Genomic DNA, 18,253 nt, shown 5'->3' with positions numbered 1-18,253 from the left:
CATTCCTTACAGGCTCTAGTCTCAGTTATCTCCAAGGGCTCCAAGGCTCAGGACAATTTACTTAACCTTTCTGGGCATTACATCTTTAAATAACCTTCCTTCTGGGCTTAGGCAGTTAAAGTTTGTGCAAAAACTATTGCCACTGTCCCCTGGGAAAAATAAACCTAGGCTTTAAAGTTCAAGCTTTAACTTCTGAGAAGGTTCTGGGCGTTACTAGATGCTGCTTAATTAACTCCAGCGCAAGTGTTCTGAGCAGCAAGATCATTCCAATAAACAGGGGGCTCCCAGTACAAGAGCGAGTTCCACCCACCAGCACAGGTTGTCCAAAAAGCCTTACAGGAGAACTGGCCAACCTCTGCTAGGCCTAAAAGGGGATTATCAAAACCGTCAGGACTACTCTACAGAATGGAAATATTAAAACAAAAAAGGAAGAACTAGCGCGCAGCTTACTTGTTTTGTAACTAAGGACTTGCTTTCAAGGAGTTTGGTAAATATGTACTCTACCAGTCAAATCAACTTTTGAAAAAGGCGGATTATATAAAATCTCAACACAGAAATCTGGATAGAAGAAACAGACAAAAACTGCAGTAATTTACCCAAAGGAAAGTTCAATAAGTTCAAAGAAGATGAATTTAGCAAAACTATGTAAGAGAAAGGAGTGTTAAGCAAATAGCTTCCACTACATTTACATACTGCTCTCATATTTCAAACTATTCTGACTTGATGTAAAGAATTTCCTGGCTGGATGTTTTCCGAAAAGGGATAGCGTCAAAGGTTAAGGAAATCGTTTAGTAATTCATTCTTCAAAGAGCTCCCAGGTCCCAGGTTTGACTTCCACCGGCATGCTATAAAACACTGTGCCGGAGCTTTTCAAAAATCACAGGCAAAGAAACTTTTGACCGCAAAGTCAACCTTTTCGGGTTAAAACCTTCCACCTTGCTTTACTAAATTTTCTTTTTTTTTTTTTTAACTCAAACATGGGCAAAGAAATAGTTGTTGTAAAACAACGAAATAAGCTCAGCGCTACGATTAATAAATTGACATTCCCCCGTCCTCCCCATCTCACAGATTAACTTCTGGAAACTCGTCCGTGGGCTTTCCGACCTCCCCAGCCCGAGGGGCCCGCACCTCTCCCGGCCCTGCGATGCTCCCCGGGAGCGCGGCGCGGGGAGCCGGGCCCTCCGGGAAGGACCGGGAGGCGGGGGCAGGGTCCACCGTACCTGGGCGTTGGCTTCGTGGAGCTTGTGCTCCGTGGAGACGTGGTGCCGCAGGAGCAGCGTCTTCTTGTAGTTGCGGGTCCCTCGCGACAGCTCGTCGTGCCCCAGGGGCGCGAGGTCGGCGCCGGCGCCGTCGGCGGGGGTCCTCTGGCACCAGCCGCAGGACATGAGGCCGGTGTCGGGGCAGTAGCGCAGCCAGGGGAAGTCCCGCAGCCAGGCCGCCTGGAAGGAGCTCTGCAGCTTCTGCATCAGCGACTTGGGCCGCGCGAGCGGGAGCTGCGGGGCGGCCTCGCCGTCGCCGGGCCCCGCGCCGCCCTCCGCCTCGTCCCCGCCGTCGCCGCCCGAGCGCCGGCCGCCGCCTTCCGCGCCGCTGCCGTCGCCCGGGCTCGCCCCCTCCTCGTCGTCCTCGCTGCTGTCGCTCAGGGACGCGCCGTCCGCCGCCGAGTCCTTCCCCTCCGGCGCGTCCGGCTCCGGCTCCGCCGCCGGCCCGCGCCCGCACAGATGCCGGGGCGGCCACGCCGGGGGGTCGGGCCGGCCGCGGCTGCTGCCATTGTTGCCCAGACCCCCGCCGCCGCCGCCGCGGAAGGCCAGCGTCCGACGGTTCCTCTCGGCGAGCAGCGGGCCGGGGCCGCCCGCGTCCGGGGGCAGCGGCGGCTCGGGCGCCTCCTCCGCGGCCGCGGCCTCGGGGTCCCGGGGCGCCCGGCCCTCCGGCTCCGCGTCCCCGTCCGCCCCCCGCCCGTTGGGCTGCGGCGGCGCGGGCGGCCGGGGCTGGCGCGGCGGGGGCTGCGGGGGCCAAGCCGAGGCCTCCCCGCCGGCGGCATTGTTCGCGGAGCCGCCGCCGGCCAGCAGCCCGCCGCCCCGGAACGCCAGCGTCCTGCGGTTCATCTCACTGAACGACATGGCGCGCGCCGCCGCCGCCGCCCGGCCCGGCCTGCCGCGGGCCGCGTCCCGCGCCCCCCGCCGCGCTCTCGCGGGGCCGGGCCTCGCCCTCCCGCCGGCCGCCCGCGCGCCCTGCGCCCCCGCCCCGCCGCGCTCCGGGCCGCGTCCCGCGCGGGGAAGGGGCGGCGGGGAGCGAGGCGCGGCGGGCGCGTGCGGCCTGGGGAGTCGGCGGAGCGCGGGCGCCCCTCGCTGCCCTCCGGCCGCCGCGCCGCCCGCCGGGCCTGCCGCCGCCGCCGGTGCGAGGCGCTGGGGCGCGGGCTGCTCAGGGCGCCGGGCGCCGCCACATAACGCCCGACAATGCAGCGGGCGGAGCGCTTCCGTGCGACCAGGCCCCGGCGGAGGTCGAATGGCAAATGAACAACGGACCGTGCGCCCACAATGCACCGGGGTAGCCGCCACCGCTGGAGGGGAAAGGGTGGGGGCCGGGCGGGGAGGGGGCTGGGCTTGGGGCCGGGCCGCTGGGGTGGGGGCGCCGGGCCCGGCGGGCGGGGGGCGGCGGCGGGCGGCGGCGGCCGGCGGGGGGCCGGGGCCGGGGCCGGGCGGGGGCGCGGGCGCGGGCGGCGGGCCGGGGTCTCGGGCGGGGCGGGCGCGTGCGGCCGGCGGGGCTCGGCGGGGACGGGCAGCGGGAGTGACCGGGGTGGCCGCCGCCCGCCGCCCGCTCGCACCTACCGGCGCCCGGGCCGCGCATGTTCTTCCCTCGCCGCGCGCCGGCCGGGCAGGGACGGGAGCGGCGCTCCGCCGCCGGGGCTCGGGGCGGCGGCGCCCGGGGAGGGGAACGTATTGTATTTTGCTCCGCGACAAAGGCGGCGGCCGGGCTGCCGCGGGCGCGGAGGCTCCGCCGCGGACCCCTCCCGGGCGGCGCCTCGCCGCGGGCGAAAGTCTTTCACTGACAACGCGCCGCCCCGAGTGTGTCCTCGCCGTGATGAAATGGAAATTTAAATAAAAGGCCGACACGTGCGTGCGCTGGGAAGTATTGACATGGGCGTTACATCACCGGCAGCCAATCAGAGGGCCGCGGCGGTGTTTATACTCCTACAACCACCTTGTGAGTATTACCCCGTGTCATAACGTTATAAATATTAGCAGGGTTTTCCCCGGGAGGAGGAGCCTGCCCATCGCTGCCTGTCACACACGGACTCCATTTCCAGGGCCGCTTTCTGACCGGAGTACCCTGCCTATGGAATTTAGAATGATCGGAAGAATAGATTGAGCTGGAAATGAAATTCATAAATTTTCCAGCTTAAAGCCCTCATACTGATTTATTTTTAGTATGCTAAATTTAGCAAATTCTAAAGTGTATAGACTCATTTTAGTAATTTTAAATGTGAAGTAAGTGTCCAATTACTTTTATTCAAACCTCGTTCAGGTAAAATGATGTTCTCAAACTTTGAACAGGGTCTTTTCACTCTTAAGAAATATATTAAAAGTTTAATTACAAACATGTAAAATATATTCAAGATAATTATTGGGTGGAAATGGGTGTTGGTTTATGTTGTTACATTAATATATATATAATACTAGGATGTGCACAGAAAAAATGAGACATGTATAAAGGTTCTTTGCAGGTATGGTTCACCTAAGTGTTAGAGGTTTTGTTTGTTTTTAACATATTTTTATTGATTTCAGAGAGGAAGGGAGAGGGAGAGAAGCATCAATGATGAAAGAGAATCACTGATTGGCTGCCTCCTGCACGCCCCACACTGGGATGGAGCCCGCAAGCCTGGCATGTGCCCTGAGCAGGAATCCAGCCGTGACCTCCCGTTCATGGGTCGATGCTCAGCCACTGAGCCATGCCAGCTGGGCTGTTAGAGGTTTTAATCTCCTATATTATATATTAATGGAAAGTTACATATGTTCTATAAAGAGCATATGTTACAATATTAAGGCCCTCTAGTTTTATGATTCTGTTAAGAAGTTTCTGTTTTTAAAATAATAGTATGTAAAGCTTTGAATATATAATATGGAATATGGTATGTTTTCTTAGATCAACTTTAGAAAACAGATTTTTGGGAGGACATGGGTATTAAAAATGCTACTTAGTGTTTTTTTTTCATTTTTTTAATTAAGATATTATATGTGTACATATCTTACCATTGCCCCCCTACTCCCATATATGCCCTCCCTCCCCAGAGTTTTTCGTCCATTGGTTATGCTTATATGCATGCATACAAGTCCTTCGGTTGATCTCTTATCTCCCCTATATCTCCCTCCCCTCCCCACTGTAATTTGACAGTCTGCTTGTTGCCTTACTATCTTAGTGTTTTTAAACAAGCTACACATGCAGGCATAGCCAGCCTACTATTGATTGTATAGATTTATTCAAAGCAACTTCCACTTCATTCACTGAAATTTTAGTATCTATATAATAGACAAAATGCAATTTTAGTGTAAAGAATGATCCTACCAGCCTGCCACAAGAAGGTTTTGGCTTTGGGTTATTTTCCCGTAATAATCATATTGCCATCTTTTCACATTGTCACCTGGCCACCAGCTGGAAATTCCAGTGCAGGTCAGATTGGTGCAGCTTGTGGGGTTAAAAAAAAGGTTTGTCCTGTTTTATGTTAGTAGTTGGGACACTTAGGGCAGTAGAATCTCTGACGTTGACCTAATTTGTACCTTGGAGAAATGAGAGAATTCCGCCTGTCGGGATGCATTTAGTATGTGCTTCCGTGGAATATATGGGAGAATCTATAATAATAAAAGCGTAATATGCTAATTACACTGGATTCTTTCCGGAGGAAGCCGGGGCTGCGGGGGTCCGAGCCCCCTGCATGAGTTTCGTGCATCGGGCCTCTAAGTGTAATAATAATAGTGTGCTTGGTCCTTAATGCATTTTTAAAATTCCAGGCACTTTGCAAATGAATGCATTGTTTATTTTAACCCGCACTGCCTCCCCCATGCAAAGGAAGAGTTCCTGAAGTTAATTGCTTCTCTAGGGCTAAGGTGATGGGAAAGGAAAATGGACTTGAGAATTTTAATTTCATTCCAAAACTGTTAAATCCATATCTCTGCTTCTTCTCATCTGTGTCTGGTGCATAATAGCCACTAAATAAGTTTATGCTAATGCTATTATTTTTGTTTTCTGCTGACGCCAGGATCACCCACGAAGTTGGATTCCACAATGGCATTTGTGTCCGGAGTGAGTTTTTCTCACACGCATGTCTTATCTTACACTGTCTTGTGTTTGGAATTATATTTAAATGAACAACCATTAGATTCCAGTGGTACAAATAAATGACTTAAATTCTGGGACTACTGAACTCCTAGCAGCCAAGCAGTGTGCTTGTGTGGTGAGTGTGTATTTCTACTTCTATCATCCTAGGTGTATTAATATATGTTCACATGCTTCCTCAAACCCTGAACGGAGGGGACTCAGAAATAAAGTTCAAGAGGCTGGTAACCACAGCTGTCTTGGAGTACCCCGCGTGCGGGAACTTTGAGGACCAGGAGGGGATCTCCTATCCTGTAAATGGAGTTTTTAAGAATTCCCCCACCCCTTCCAGTCCTCTACTAGCAAGCAGGGATCTGTTCTCCCCTCTGGCCCCTATTTTTACTGTTGGGGTTACACCATATTCAGGGGGATTCCCCCCTTATGCTTACCAGGGGAACCCCTCAAGAATGGGGCATCCCCAACCAGTGTGTCCCCTAATTTCTCCGTAGGCTGAGAAACTACTGCAGGCCGCCCTGACACTGTCTGTCCCCCGGCACTCAGTGGTGAGGCTGAGCTCCCATATCTGGCTCCCTGGCCTTTGTGCTCAGACTTGCTGTTCTTTTTTTCTTTTTTTTTTTAAATTTTAATAATATATTTTATTGATTTTTTTTACAGAGAGGAAGGGAGAGGGATAGAGAGCTAGAAACATTGATCAGTTGTTTCCTGCACACCCCCTACTGGGGATGTTCCCACAACCAAGATACATGCCCTTGACCGGAATCTAACCCAGGACCCTTCAGTCCGCAGATCGACGCCCTATCCACTGAGCCACCGGTTTCGGCAGACTTGCCTGTTCTTGACTGCCCTGGTAGAGGCTCGCTCTCTGCCTCTTGAGGGTTTGGGGAGCCTGGCCTGTGCCTCTGCCTGTGTCATCTCCACGGTGAAGGACCTGAGAACAGACTGTGTTATTCTTACAGCACCCCAGCCCCAGCCTGGCACACAGGAGGCAGTTAGTAAACGCTTGCTGATTATTTTCTCTTCTCTTACAATCTATTTTGGTAGGCAACTTTTCTTTTTTTAAATTTTCCTTAGCTAATTTAAAAATATTTTTAAGGTATTGAGCTAATGTTTTCATTGCATTTACATTGAAAGCAACTAAAGAAAGAGAAGGAAATCCTGCCATTTGTAACAACATGCAGCACCTGGAGGGCTCTGTGCTACGTGAAGGGAGTGAAAGCACCAGAGGGAAGGACTCCCTGATTCCACTTGTGTGAGGAATCAGCCAGACTCAGAGGAGCACAAGGGAATGGCGGCTGCAGGAGCTGGGGAGAGGGAAGCCAGAGGCATTAGTCAAAGGCACAGAGTTCAGTCAGCAAGACACAGTCCCAGAGTCTGCCCGAAGCTCGGTGCCGGAGCGAGCTGTACTCTGCTGTGTACGTGGTTTTGCTAAGAGGGTAGATCTTACGTGTTTTTATCACAAAATAATAATAATAAAGTGGCAGCAGGAAACCTTGAAAGCTAACGGGTATGTATATGGCAAAGACTGTGTTTCGGGGTGTATGCTTATCTCCAAATTCATCTAGTTGTACACAATAAAGATGTACAGCTTTTTGTATGTCAGTCATACTCAGTAAGGGGTTTAAGAAAAAAAAAAAAAAGCAATGATGTCATAGTTGAGTATAAATAATATATTAGCACTGTTTTCTATGTAGCTTACAGTATATTACAAACAACAACACAATCTTCCTGTGAGTGAAATCAAAGTAGATATTACTATTTTCATTTAACGTATGAGGAAAGCCAAGTACAAAAGGGTGAAGTGACTTGGTTATTGGATGAAGCACAAGATATAAGGTTGAAGACAAAGGTAATACTCTCTCATCTGGCCACTAAAACGTGTGATACATTTAACAATGTTATATCTGCATAATTACGGGCTACACTAAATTTTAAACTTTTTATTTAAACATGCTCATAAAAGAAAAGGAAAAGATCACCCATTATTTCCAATGCCCAGAACTAACCACTATTAAGTAAATACAGTTTTCTCTTTCTGTGCCGAGTTAAAATTGTTTTTTGATATGTTGGATATTTGTGCTAAAAGCATATTTGTGTTTTTAGTAATTCATGTTTTAATATGATTAAATCTTGTTAGCAGGTTAATGGCTATGGATATACCATAATTGATTTAACCAATTTTCATTCCATTTTGAACTTTTTATTAACAGTTGGTTGTTTGATCGTTTGTTTTTTTGTGCGGGTTTTTTTGTTGTTTTTTGCCATTAAAATCAACTCTTTAATTAATATCCTTAAAACTAAAACTTTGTGTCTATTATTTCCTTGGAATAAATTCTAAAAGGAGAATTTCTGGCAAAGGGGATGAATATTTTTTTTAAATATTTTTTTTTCCTGATTGCCCTCCAGAAACACTTTCAAACATGTCAAAGCACCCTAGCTGGTTTGGCTCAGTGGATAGAGCAATGGCCTGCAGACTGAAGGGTCCTGGATCCCATTCTGGTCAAGGGCACATAACTCGGTTGCAGGTTCAATCCCCTGTTCCCAACCAATCAAGTTGTCTCTCACATTGATGCTTTTCTCTCTGTGTGTCTCTCTCTCCCTTCCACTTTCTCTAAAAATCAATGCAAAAATATCCTTGAGTGAGGATTAACAAAAACAACAAAAATTTTTAAAAGTTTTAAAGTTATCCAAAGAGAATACTACTAGGAAGGTGTTTTTATTCTGGCAAGAGAAAGACCTAGTTCCACAGAGAACACAAAAGCCAGAAACCTTAAAGGAGAAGGTTGACAGAACTGATTATATAAATGATAAAACTTTGTTTTTCAAAGACAAAATCAACAAAGGTTATTTATTTATTTATTTATTTATTGAAATAGTGGTTTTTTTAAAAAAAAACAAAACAAAACATTTTTTATTGATTTCAGAGAGGAAGTGAGAGTGAGTGATGAGAGAGAATCATTGATCGGCTGCCTCCTGTATGCTCCCTACTGGGGATTGAGCTCGCAACCCAGGGCTGTGCCCTTGACCAGAACTGAACCTGAGATGCTTCAGTCTTCAGCCCAACACTCTATCCACTGAGGCAAACCAGCTATGGCAACAAAGGTTTTTTAAAAGTGAAGTAGGAGCTGAAACCGGTTTGGCTCAGTGGATAGAGCATCGACATGCAGACTGAAGGGTCATGGGTTTGATTCTGGTCAAGAGCATGTACATCGGTGCGGGCACATCTCCAATAGGGGATGTGCAAGGGGCAGCTGGTCAATGATTCTCTCTCATCGATATTTCTAACTCTTCCTCTCTGTAAAAAAATCAATTAAAAAAACTTTTTTTTAAAATATATTTTATTGATTTTTTTTGCCCCCCTCCCTCCCTTTCATACATACCCTCCCTCCCCAGAGTTTTATGTCCATTGGTTGTACTTATATGCATGTACACAAGTCTTTCGGTTGATCTATTATCTCCCCCAGATCTTCCTCCCCTCCCCACTATAATTTGACAGTCTGCCTGTTGCTTTACTGTCTCTATATCTGTCTCTTGGTTCATCAATTTATAATGTTCTTTATCAAATCAGGGCTGGGGATAAGGGAGGGAAGTGGACAGGACGGGTGAGAAAGGAGGGAAGCAGGAGGGGCGGGGGGAAGGGAGGGAAGCAGGCGGGGCAGCGGAGACCACAGCAGGAAGCCCTATTGCAGGAATCTTCCTGCAACAGGCCTTTAGTCCTATCTAATAATAGAATAATATGCAAATTAACCATCACTCCGCAACTAAATGGTGGTCCCCATAGCCACAAGATGGCGGTGCCCAGTCCCCTCAGCTCCCCTGCTGGATTGTCTGGCCTGTTCGCAGGAGCAGCGAGGCTGGATCTGCCTCCAGACGGGTTTTTGATCCACCCCAGACATGGCAGTCAGAGACTGGACAGCAGGGCATGGGAGCTTCCTTAGCACAGCAGTGAAGGGAGCACCCCCAGGCCCAGCAGACAGAGCCAGGACAGCAGGGCTTGGGGGCTTCCTTAGCAAGATGGCAGCGGGAACACCCCCAGACCCCACAGACAGAGCCAGGACAACAGGGCATGGGGGCTTTCTTAGTGTGTTAGTGTCAGCAAAGCCCCCAGGCCTGGCAGATAAAACACACTGCAGGGCATTGGGGCTTCCTTCGCATGGCGTGTGGCAAGGCAGGCAGAGAGCGGAGAGCAGGGCATGGGGGCTTCATCTCCATGGTTGTAGCAAAACCTCAAGGCCTGCAGAGAGCAGAGAGTCATGGGGAGTGGGCCTAAGCCATCAGTAGGACATCTCCTGAGAGCTCCTGGATTGTAGAGGGTGCAGGTTGGGCTGAGAGACCCCCGTGCACGAATTTCGTGCACCAAGCCTTTAGTATATAATAAAAGCATAATATGCTAATTAGACTGGATTGCCTGACGACCTTCTAGATCAAGCTGGGGCTGCAAGGGCCAAGCCCCTTGTACGAATTTTGTGCATCAGGCCTCTAGTGTGTGTCTCCGTGTGTGTGTATATATATATATTTTTCCCCCAAAAAAATGTATATATAGTTTTTTTGTTGTTTTGTTTTATATATATATGCACTTTTAATAATTATAAAGGCAGTATTTATTAAAATACATTTCATTTTCAAAATTGAGCGATCAGCTGTTCAAGTGTATATACCAGGTATACTGTTTAATAATGCAGATTTTTTTCAGTAGCTGGAGTTACACACATATTGATATATATGCAATTTGATATGTATGCTATTTTGTTGTATTGACAGCAAGCTTCAAAACTTCATATGTCAAATTTGCTGAAGGTGTTAACATCATAGATATTTTTATGCTTAAAAATGTCGAATTTCATGCCAAAAAAAGAGCATTTTCTGGAAGTTTTAATTCATTATTTTGAAGAAAAGTGCTGCTGAAAGTTATTGTGTACTTTAGGAAGCTTATTGTGAACATGCTCCATCTCAAGATACTTGTGAACGCTAGTTTAAACACTTTAAACGTGATGATTTCGAACATCCAGGTCAACCAAAAAAGTTTGAAGACCAATAATTACAAGCATTATTGGATGAAGATGCATGTCAAACTCAAAAACAACTTGCAGAAAGATTAAACATTGCTCAGCAAACAATTTCCGGTCATTTACAAGCAATGGGAAAGATTTTTAAAGGAAGGAAAAAGGGTACCACATCAACTGAACGAAAGACAAATGGAAAACTGAAAAGTTAGCAATAAAATGTTGCTTCAATGGCACGAAAGAAAGTCTTTTTTGCATCGAATTGTGACTGGTGATGAAAAGTGGACTTACTTTGAAAATCCAAATGCACAATCCACAGGCAGCAAAATCTCAGACGTATGCCAAAAGAACTTCTTCACTGATACTGCCCCTAGGGCAATGGAAGCTAAAGAGAAAATAAACAAATGGGACTACATCAAAATAAAAAGCTTTTTTACAGCAAAAAAAAACCATCAACAAAACAACAAGAAAGCCCACTGTGTGGAAGAACATATTTGCAAATGTTACCACTGATAAAGGTTTAACCTCCAACATCTACAGACAGCTTATACAACTAAATAAAAGGAAGATGAATGATCCAACTAAAAAATGGGCAATGGACCTAAATAGAATATTTTCAAAAGAAGACAGAAGGAAGGCCAAAAGGCACATGAAAACATGCTCAAAGTCACTAATTATCCAAGAGATGCAAATCAAAACAACAATGCGGTACCATCTCACACCTGTCAGAATGGCCAACATCAACAAATCGACAAGCGACAAGTGTTGGCGAGGTTGCGGAGAAAAAGGAACCTTCGTGCACTGCTGGTGGGAATGCAGACTGGTGCAACCACTGTGGAGAACAGTGTGGAGTTTCCTCAAAAAACTGAAAATGGAACTCCCATTTGACCCAGTAATCCCACTCCTAGGAATATATCCCAAGAAACTATCAATAGAAACACCAATCAGAAAGGATATATGCACCCCTATGTTCATAGCAGCACAATCTACAATAGCCAGAATTTGGAAACATCCTAGGTGCCTGTCAGCAGATGATTGGGTAAAAAAACCATGGTACATCTACACCACATGTCAAACACAAGGCCCGCGGGCCAAATCCGTCCCGCCAGGCCTTGCAATGAGGCCCGCACCGTGCTGTCATCACTGCACTCCGCTGCGTTTCCATCACAATGACAGTTTATGACTGTTCAGTAAACCATTCGGCCCTCGATTTAGGCTGGATTTTAGATTTTGGCCCCTTCTCTGATTGAGTTCGACACCCCTAATCTACACAATGGAATACGATGCTGCCATTAAAAAGAAGGAATTCTCATAATTTGCAGCAACCTGGATGGAATTGGAGAACATCATGCTGAGTGAAATAAGCCAATCAATGAAAGAGAAACACCACATGACCTCACTCATTTGTGGATAATAAAGATCATTATAAACTGATGAACCAAAAGATAGATATAGAGACAGTAAAGCAACAAGCAGATTGTCAAATTACAGCGGGGAGGGGAGGAGGATCTGGGGGAGATAATAGACCAACCGAAGGACTTGTATACATGCATATAAGTACAACCAATGGACATAAAACTCTGGGGAGGGAGGGGATGTGTGGGAGGGAGGGAGGGAAAAAAAATCAAAATATGTAAAAATAAAAAATAAATAAATAAAATTTTTAAAAAAAGAAAGAAAATCCAAATGCACAAAATCATGGGTTGATCCAGGTCAACAACCATCAACATCAACTTCAAGGTCAAATTGCTTCAGAAAGAAGACAATGTGTTTGGTGGGATCAGGAAAGGTGTGGTGTATTATGAGCTTCTAAAACCAGGTAAAACCATTAATACTGATGGTTACTGACAACAAATAATCAATTTGAACCACGCTTTGATGGTAAAACGGAATGTGCCAGAAGACATGGCAAAATAATTTTGCTTCATGATAACGCACCACCACACACTTCAAAACCAGTTAAAGATCTTGTCTGGGAAGTATTAATCCACCCCCCCACCCCACCCCCGTATTCACCAGACCTTGCTCCTCCAGATTACCACTTGTTCTGATCAGTGGCACACGCACTTTCTGAGCAGCTCTTCAAAATGTACAAAAGTGGAAAATTGGGTCTCTGAATGGTTTGCCTCAAAACAAGAAAAGTTCTATTGGGACAGTATCCACAAATTTCCTGAAAGATGGGGGAAATGTGTAGCTAGCAATGGACATTACTTTGAATAAGGTACTTTTGATGATTCTCTCGAAATTATCATGTTTTCTTTGATTACAAAATCCGCATTATTAACTGGTACACTTTGGGGGGACACCTGTATATATACTCTCCCAGCAATTTCATTCAGTTCTAGGAATTTATCCTAGACAGGTGTGTTAAGATGTCTGTGCAAGGATGTTCACTGTAGCACTGTTTATAAGCCTAAAACACGTGGGCTCCCATCAATGTGGAGTTATTTACATATATGGAACATGCCCTATAATGCATCGCTGACTGACTGGTCATTAAAAAAGATTGATGTGGCATTTATCTAAGTCCAAGACTTAACTGTTGAGTGAAAAGTGCATTATATTAACATATAAAATTGGAATAATGAATTCACCCAATTAATTTTTATTGAGCACCTACTTCGTTGAGCACTGGGCTTACATAGATCCTGAACAAAACAGGTGTGGTCCCTAGAGCATATGCATAGGTGGTGTGAATGCAAGCACTGAAGGTGCTTCCCAGCGACATTCCTCAGAATGTAGGCCATCATGGTCTCCGGAGTAGAACTGCAGTTTTTAGAAAATTTTATTAATACACTTTCTGTACTGTCTGGCATTCAGAATATAATTTATGTTGAATATAATCCAAAAAAACCCCAATACAGCTATTTTCATTTTTGAGGGGAAATGTAACTTTGATCGCTGATGACATGTTTTTCCAGGACTTCTGGGAAGGAATACAGTGCATTCTTTTTCTCCGCTCACTGTGAAGCAGCTTTGCCCTAACCCCTCCCAAATAAACACAAAAAGATTTAAAAGATAAATACCAGTTGTTTCTTTTCTTAGAAAATTCCAATCCTTTTAAAACGCTGTTTTCAGAAGCTTACATTTCCATGCGTGTGTCCAAGGGAGTTTCTATCTCAATAAACCCCACACTCTGGCTCTGCCCTCTAATCCACTCCTATGGCAAAGCCAGTAATTTTTTCAAAATGCAAACCTGGTCCTATCACCCCACCCACACTTAAAACCCTACAGAGGTTTCAATTATTTCCTGTTGGTCTACATATCAAAACACTTTTTCCTGCAGAGCCTAGCAGGTCTGGCTGCCTTCCACCACTCCAGCCCCCCTGGATGGGTTCCCTCCTTCCCCAGCACTCCTCCTCTGCCTCCGCCTTTGCACAAGCTGTTCCCAGTCTGCAAAGCTCTTCCCTCCCTCGGGTTAATCCCTAGATCCCCTCCTCAGGGCAGCTTTCCAGGATCACGCCCCGGCCCCCACGCTCCGGCATCCCGCTGAAGATTCTCCTAAGCTTGTTGAACTCTCCTTCACAGGACTTGTCACAGTTACAGTCTCTACACATGTGTAATTAATTACTTGATGATTGCACGCTCCCTCAATAAACTGATAGCTTCAGGAGGGCAGTGGCCATTTCTGATTTGGCTCAGTATTGAGTTTCCAGCGTTTAGTAACGGTGACTGCCATAGCAGACCAGTAGGATTTGTGGGGTGAATCGGTAAATGAGTGCGCAAATTTGCAACCACCAGGGACACACAACCTTGACCTTTCAACAAAAGATGAAAAACGTAGATGAGAATTTTACGGAATAAACTAGTAGCACAGAAATGTGGAAGAGTTCAAGTGTCTTAAATGTGTGCATGTTATTCCATGTAAGGCATTTCCATGGAGTGTACAGTTGTAGGAAGGTTGTTTTGAAAAATTTAAAAATTAAAACTAAATAAAAACAATTCCAATTGAAACTTCTATAAGGCCATTATAATATACACGAATAAACATTGCTTTATATGTGAAGATATGCTTTTAAAATTCCAAATTTAACAATAGCTAACCATTTTGTGAGTGCAGTTTTTCTCTATTCCGTTCATTGCAAATAGGAGTTCACTCCTTGAATTTGTAGAGATAAAGTAAAAGTAAAATAGCTCCTTTGTTTATATGAGTTGTATAAAAATAGATTCTCATTGCAGAATGAATTTTTATATAGGTTGCAAAGAATGAGAACAGTGAAGTTAGGGTTCGATGTTTATTTCTTATTGAAAAGACACATAAATTACTGATTTCTGTAGGCGATCCATCTAGCTATTTAGTTTGCAGGAACTGTGCGTTCACAGGTTTACTTCCCTGAGTGGTCCATTCCCGAGGCTCTGTTCAGTTGCCACAGATTTGACTTCACCCACCTTTTTCATAAACTCTCATGCAAACCAGCCTCAGCAGGACCACGTGGGGGAGAAGGGGCAGAGGCCCAGAGGCCCCGTGCTGGGGAGAAACGCCCCTCGGGCCTCCGGGCAGCTTCCTGCGGAGCCTCACCAGGGCCCCACTTCTGCCTTCGGTAACTCCCCCCCCCCCCCCCCCCAGAATTTGGAGGGAATGTCAGAAACTAAAGTCACGAGATGGGCCTTTACAGAAGAAATCCACCATCCCAGGGTTAGGGTGACTCTCCCACATGCTCTGAGGGCACGTAGGATTGGATGGAACTTCAAAGAAAACACTTTGGGGTCAGTCTAGTCTCTTCAGACGGGGCTCAGCCCTGGAGCAGCATAAGCGTTGCCGAGGGCGGGCAGCTCACGGCTGAGGCGAAGGCATTGGCACCCTTCACCCCAAGATCGACTGCATCTGCACCCTGCACCCCAAGACCGCACTGATGGGAATGCTGCTCCCCCACAGTCTGTCTGCTCCCACCTCCCCCAGAGAAGGCAGCCTTCCTCCCCTCACCGTTCTTCTCCTCTCACCGTTCCTTTCCAGCTTTTCCTTCAACAAAACTGGTGAAGGGTCAGTTGATCATTAAAAGTAATTTTCGACGATAGACCACTGAGGGCTTTGGCACATAACTTGGAAGGAGTTTAAAGAATGCGGCACAGCTGACACAAAACCCTTCTATTCCCGTCATCCGTAATTTTTTATGACCAAGTGTTCTCAGCACGCATTCAAAAGAATAAAAAGGGGAACGAAATGTATGACAACCCCTTTCTCACCGCGGCAAACAGATTCTTGGCACATTGATTGGATGGGAAAAACTCAACTAGTTAAGAAATGTGTTTCCAATAGATGTTTATGTCCCGTTTAATATCAATGTGTTCCTGTTGCTTTGACCAAATGAAGGCGGCTTATCTGTCAGCCCCTCCCCCTCCCCCCAAATAAACACACACACACACACACACACACCTCTCGGGGGTCCTGAGAGTCCCACTGTCACAGTGCAGTCATTTCACAAATGATGGCGATGATCCATTTTACATCCTCAGCTTCTAGAACGAGGACGAGGCTCTTCCTGAAAGTCAGGGTCAGGTCAGCCAACCTCAGATTGTCCTCAAACCTCCAGGCGTTACTCCTGCAACAAGAGCCACAGGGATGGCTGTGCGCTGACGCCTCCGCTCTCGGAGGAGGGCCGGGCAGGGTGGGCGGAGAAGGAAAACTCAGTACCTTTGGGGAGGCGGACTGCTCATGCACAGGAACTCAGTAGAGAGTGGACAACAGCGGAGCATGTTTTCCTGCCGGTGAAAGACGTCACAGGTTCTGCCTGGAGAGGTGTGTCCCAGGCCGGCCTCGGGCAGCGTGTGCCGTGCGGCGGCCGGGATCAGTGCGGCTCACTGAACAGGCACAATCCGGGTGCAGCCTCCTTGTTTCTTCGGTTTGAGCAGCCCAGCCTCACCACCGTGGCACCCTGCTGCTGGCTCTTTTTCTGAAACAGCTTTCAAAGAGAGGGGGGAGAGGGAGAGGTTTGTTGTTTCGCTTATTCACAGGTTCATGGGTTGAGCCTCGTGCGTGTCCTGATTGAGGACGGAAACACAGCCTCGGTTTATCAGGACGACGACGGAGATAGCCAGGCACGGCCTGGGGTGATGCTTACACATTTCAGGATTTTCAGGGTCACTCACAAGGTGTAAACAAATGATCAGTTTGTGATTCAGAGATTTCTTCCTCCTCATGTGCTGGAGTTAACTTGCTAGCTTCCCCCAGGAAGCCCACAAGGCACGGCAGCCGCCTACACGCAGTTCACTGTGGAGGACGTGAGTTTTCATGTGTGAGATTGGGAAAAAGCCCAACATCTCTAGACCCTGTTCTCTCATCTGCAAAACGGAGTTGCTCACAGATTGGTAGAACTTCGCAAGGCTGTTGTGAAAATGAATGAGATGATCTTTGCCAAGCACATCTGGCCAGCTCAGTGCCTGGCAAATACAAACCCGCCGGTTAACTCACCTTCCCGAACGCTGACTGCATGCCCGGGCCTCCTCAGTGCCAGGACCGGGTGGTGACGAGGATGCAGACACGCTTCTTGCTCTCAGGAAGCCAGCAGTCTGAGGGAGGAGGGCGCCCAGCCCAAAATCACAGAAGCAAATGTGAACAGAAGGGGAGGGGGAGAAGGAGGACATGGCACTTTGGAGCTTACGATGGAAAGATTCCACTGGACCCTTAGGGTGGTCAAAGTGCCCGCTGGCCTCTGGAGGCTGGTGGAGTGACCTGGGTGGCGTGGAGAAGGAAGACAGTGTTCCGGCAGTGTGGGACGGGGGAGGCAGTGGGGGGTGGGAACGGAGGGAGGCTTGCAGCGCAATGACTCAGCACAGGCTGGGAGGAGGCATGCAAGTGTGAGGCTGGGCAGCTGAGGGAGCAGGCTGGGCCTGAGGTGGGCGTGAGATGACGTGGGTGTGCCGGCCCTATAGCGGCTTTAGGGTGGTCTCTGAAAAGAACCATGGGAGCTGCTGAAGGGCTTTTGCATGAGGCCAGGTGAGGGATTTGCATTTTGGGATCCTCTTGGTTGTAGGAAATGGCTGAGAGGACCAGAGGACATGGAGGCTGCCACCGGAGGGGATGAGAGCGTGGCCTGGGAGGCCGCTGGCCCAGGTGGAGAGGATGGACACGCTGGGGGGCTGTTTGGGAGGGGAGATTTGCAGAAGTTGGTGATGGGTTGGCTACGGACATTAAAAAGAGGAAAGTGTTGAGGATGATTCTTAGGTGTCTGACATCATTCACTGTGACAGGTGACATCAGAAGAACAAAGTTTGGGGTAAAATTATGAATTCATTTTTGGGAATTGGATACTGAAGTTCTTTTGAGCTATTTAAGAGGCATCTTAAGTCCGCTAGCGCTCATAGGATAAATACATGATAAGTGAAAGCATATACTGTATGTGCGCGCGCGCACACACACACACACACACACACACACACATCTATATATATGTGGTGACTTTTTCCCGCTCCAAAGGAATGCTGTCAGAATGGAGCTGGAGATGATGTGCTCTCAGTGCGTTCACAGTGCAGCGGGAGGGGGAGAAGCTGGGTCGGCAGAGACAGGAACAGGCAGCGGGTGTGGAGGGAGGGCTGCAGGGGCTGGCAGTGCCAGTCCAGCCTGACGCTGGCCACTTTCAGTCACCAGATTCTGTCAGGACGCGCCTTCACGCAGGTGTCTCCTCAATGGTCAGTTACTGCCTCTGAGGCGGGAAAGGCTCTCATCTACACTAACTGGTCCGTAAGAGCGTTCAAGGGACGTTCTCCTGGAAACTCGTGAGCTCGTAGTGAGGGCCACTGGTCCCAAGTGCTAAAGCCGGAGCGCAGGTCCCGGAGCAGGAGAGGGCGGTGAGCATGGGCGCTGCGAAGGGGTGTCGTGTTGTAGGAGGGGAGAGTGCAGGGGTCATCTGGAGAAGCAGGCGGAAAAGCACAGCATTTGGGGAGTGACAGGAGATCGCATTGGATAAGTGAGGGGTGAGGGAGTCAGG

At 47.9% G+C, this 18,253-nt stretch overlaps 1 protein-coding gene across 3 annotated transcripts in view; it reads right to left on the bottom strand.

Annotated features, from left to right (window-relative positions):
* Window positions 1-2,689, bottom strand: part of ZBTB10 (zinc finger and BTB domain containing 10) — a 28,149-nt gene extending 25,460 nt beyond the window's left edge. The window contains exons 1-2 of one of the 3 annotated variants that reach the window (XM_045581541.1): window positions 2,676-2,689; window positions 1,221-1,523 (exon numbers count right to left, since the gene is read on the bottom strand). In XM_045581541.1, coding sequence (XP_045437497.1) covers window positions 1,221-1,466 — 246 coding nt within the window. In that variant the 5' untranslated portion in view covers window positions 1,467-1,523; window positions 2,676-2,689. Of the gene's footprint in view, window positions 1-1,220; window positions 2,236-2,675 lie in introns of those variants that run through there. The other 2 variants (XM_045581540.1, XM_036437292.2) reach the window with 2 other exon arrangements.
* Between the last annotated feature and the right edge of the window lie 15,564 nt (window positions 2,690-18,253).

This window comes from Pipistrellus kuhlii, unplaced genomic scaffold, assembly GCF_014108245.1.
Source record: "Pipistrellus kuhlii isolate mPipKuh1 unplaced genomic scaffold, mPipKuh1.p scaffold_m20_p_14, whole genome shotgun sequence".
NCBI lineage: Eukaryota > Metazoa > Chordata > Mammalia > Chiroptera > Vespertilionidae > Pipistrellus > Pipistrellus kuhlii.
This window is presented reverse-complemented; position numbering and strand designations above follow the sequence as displayed.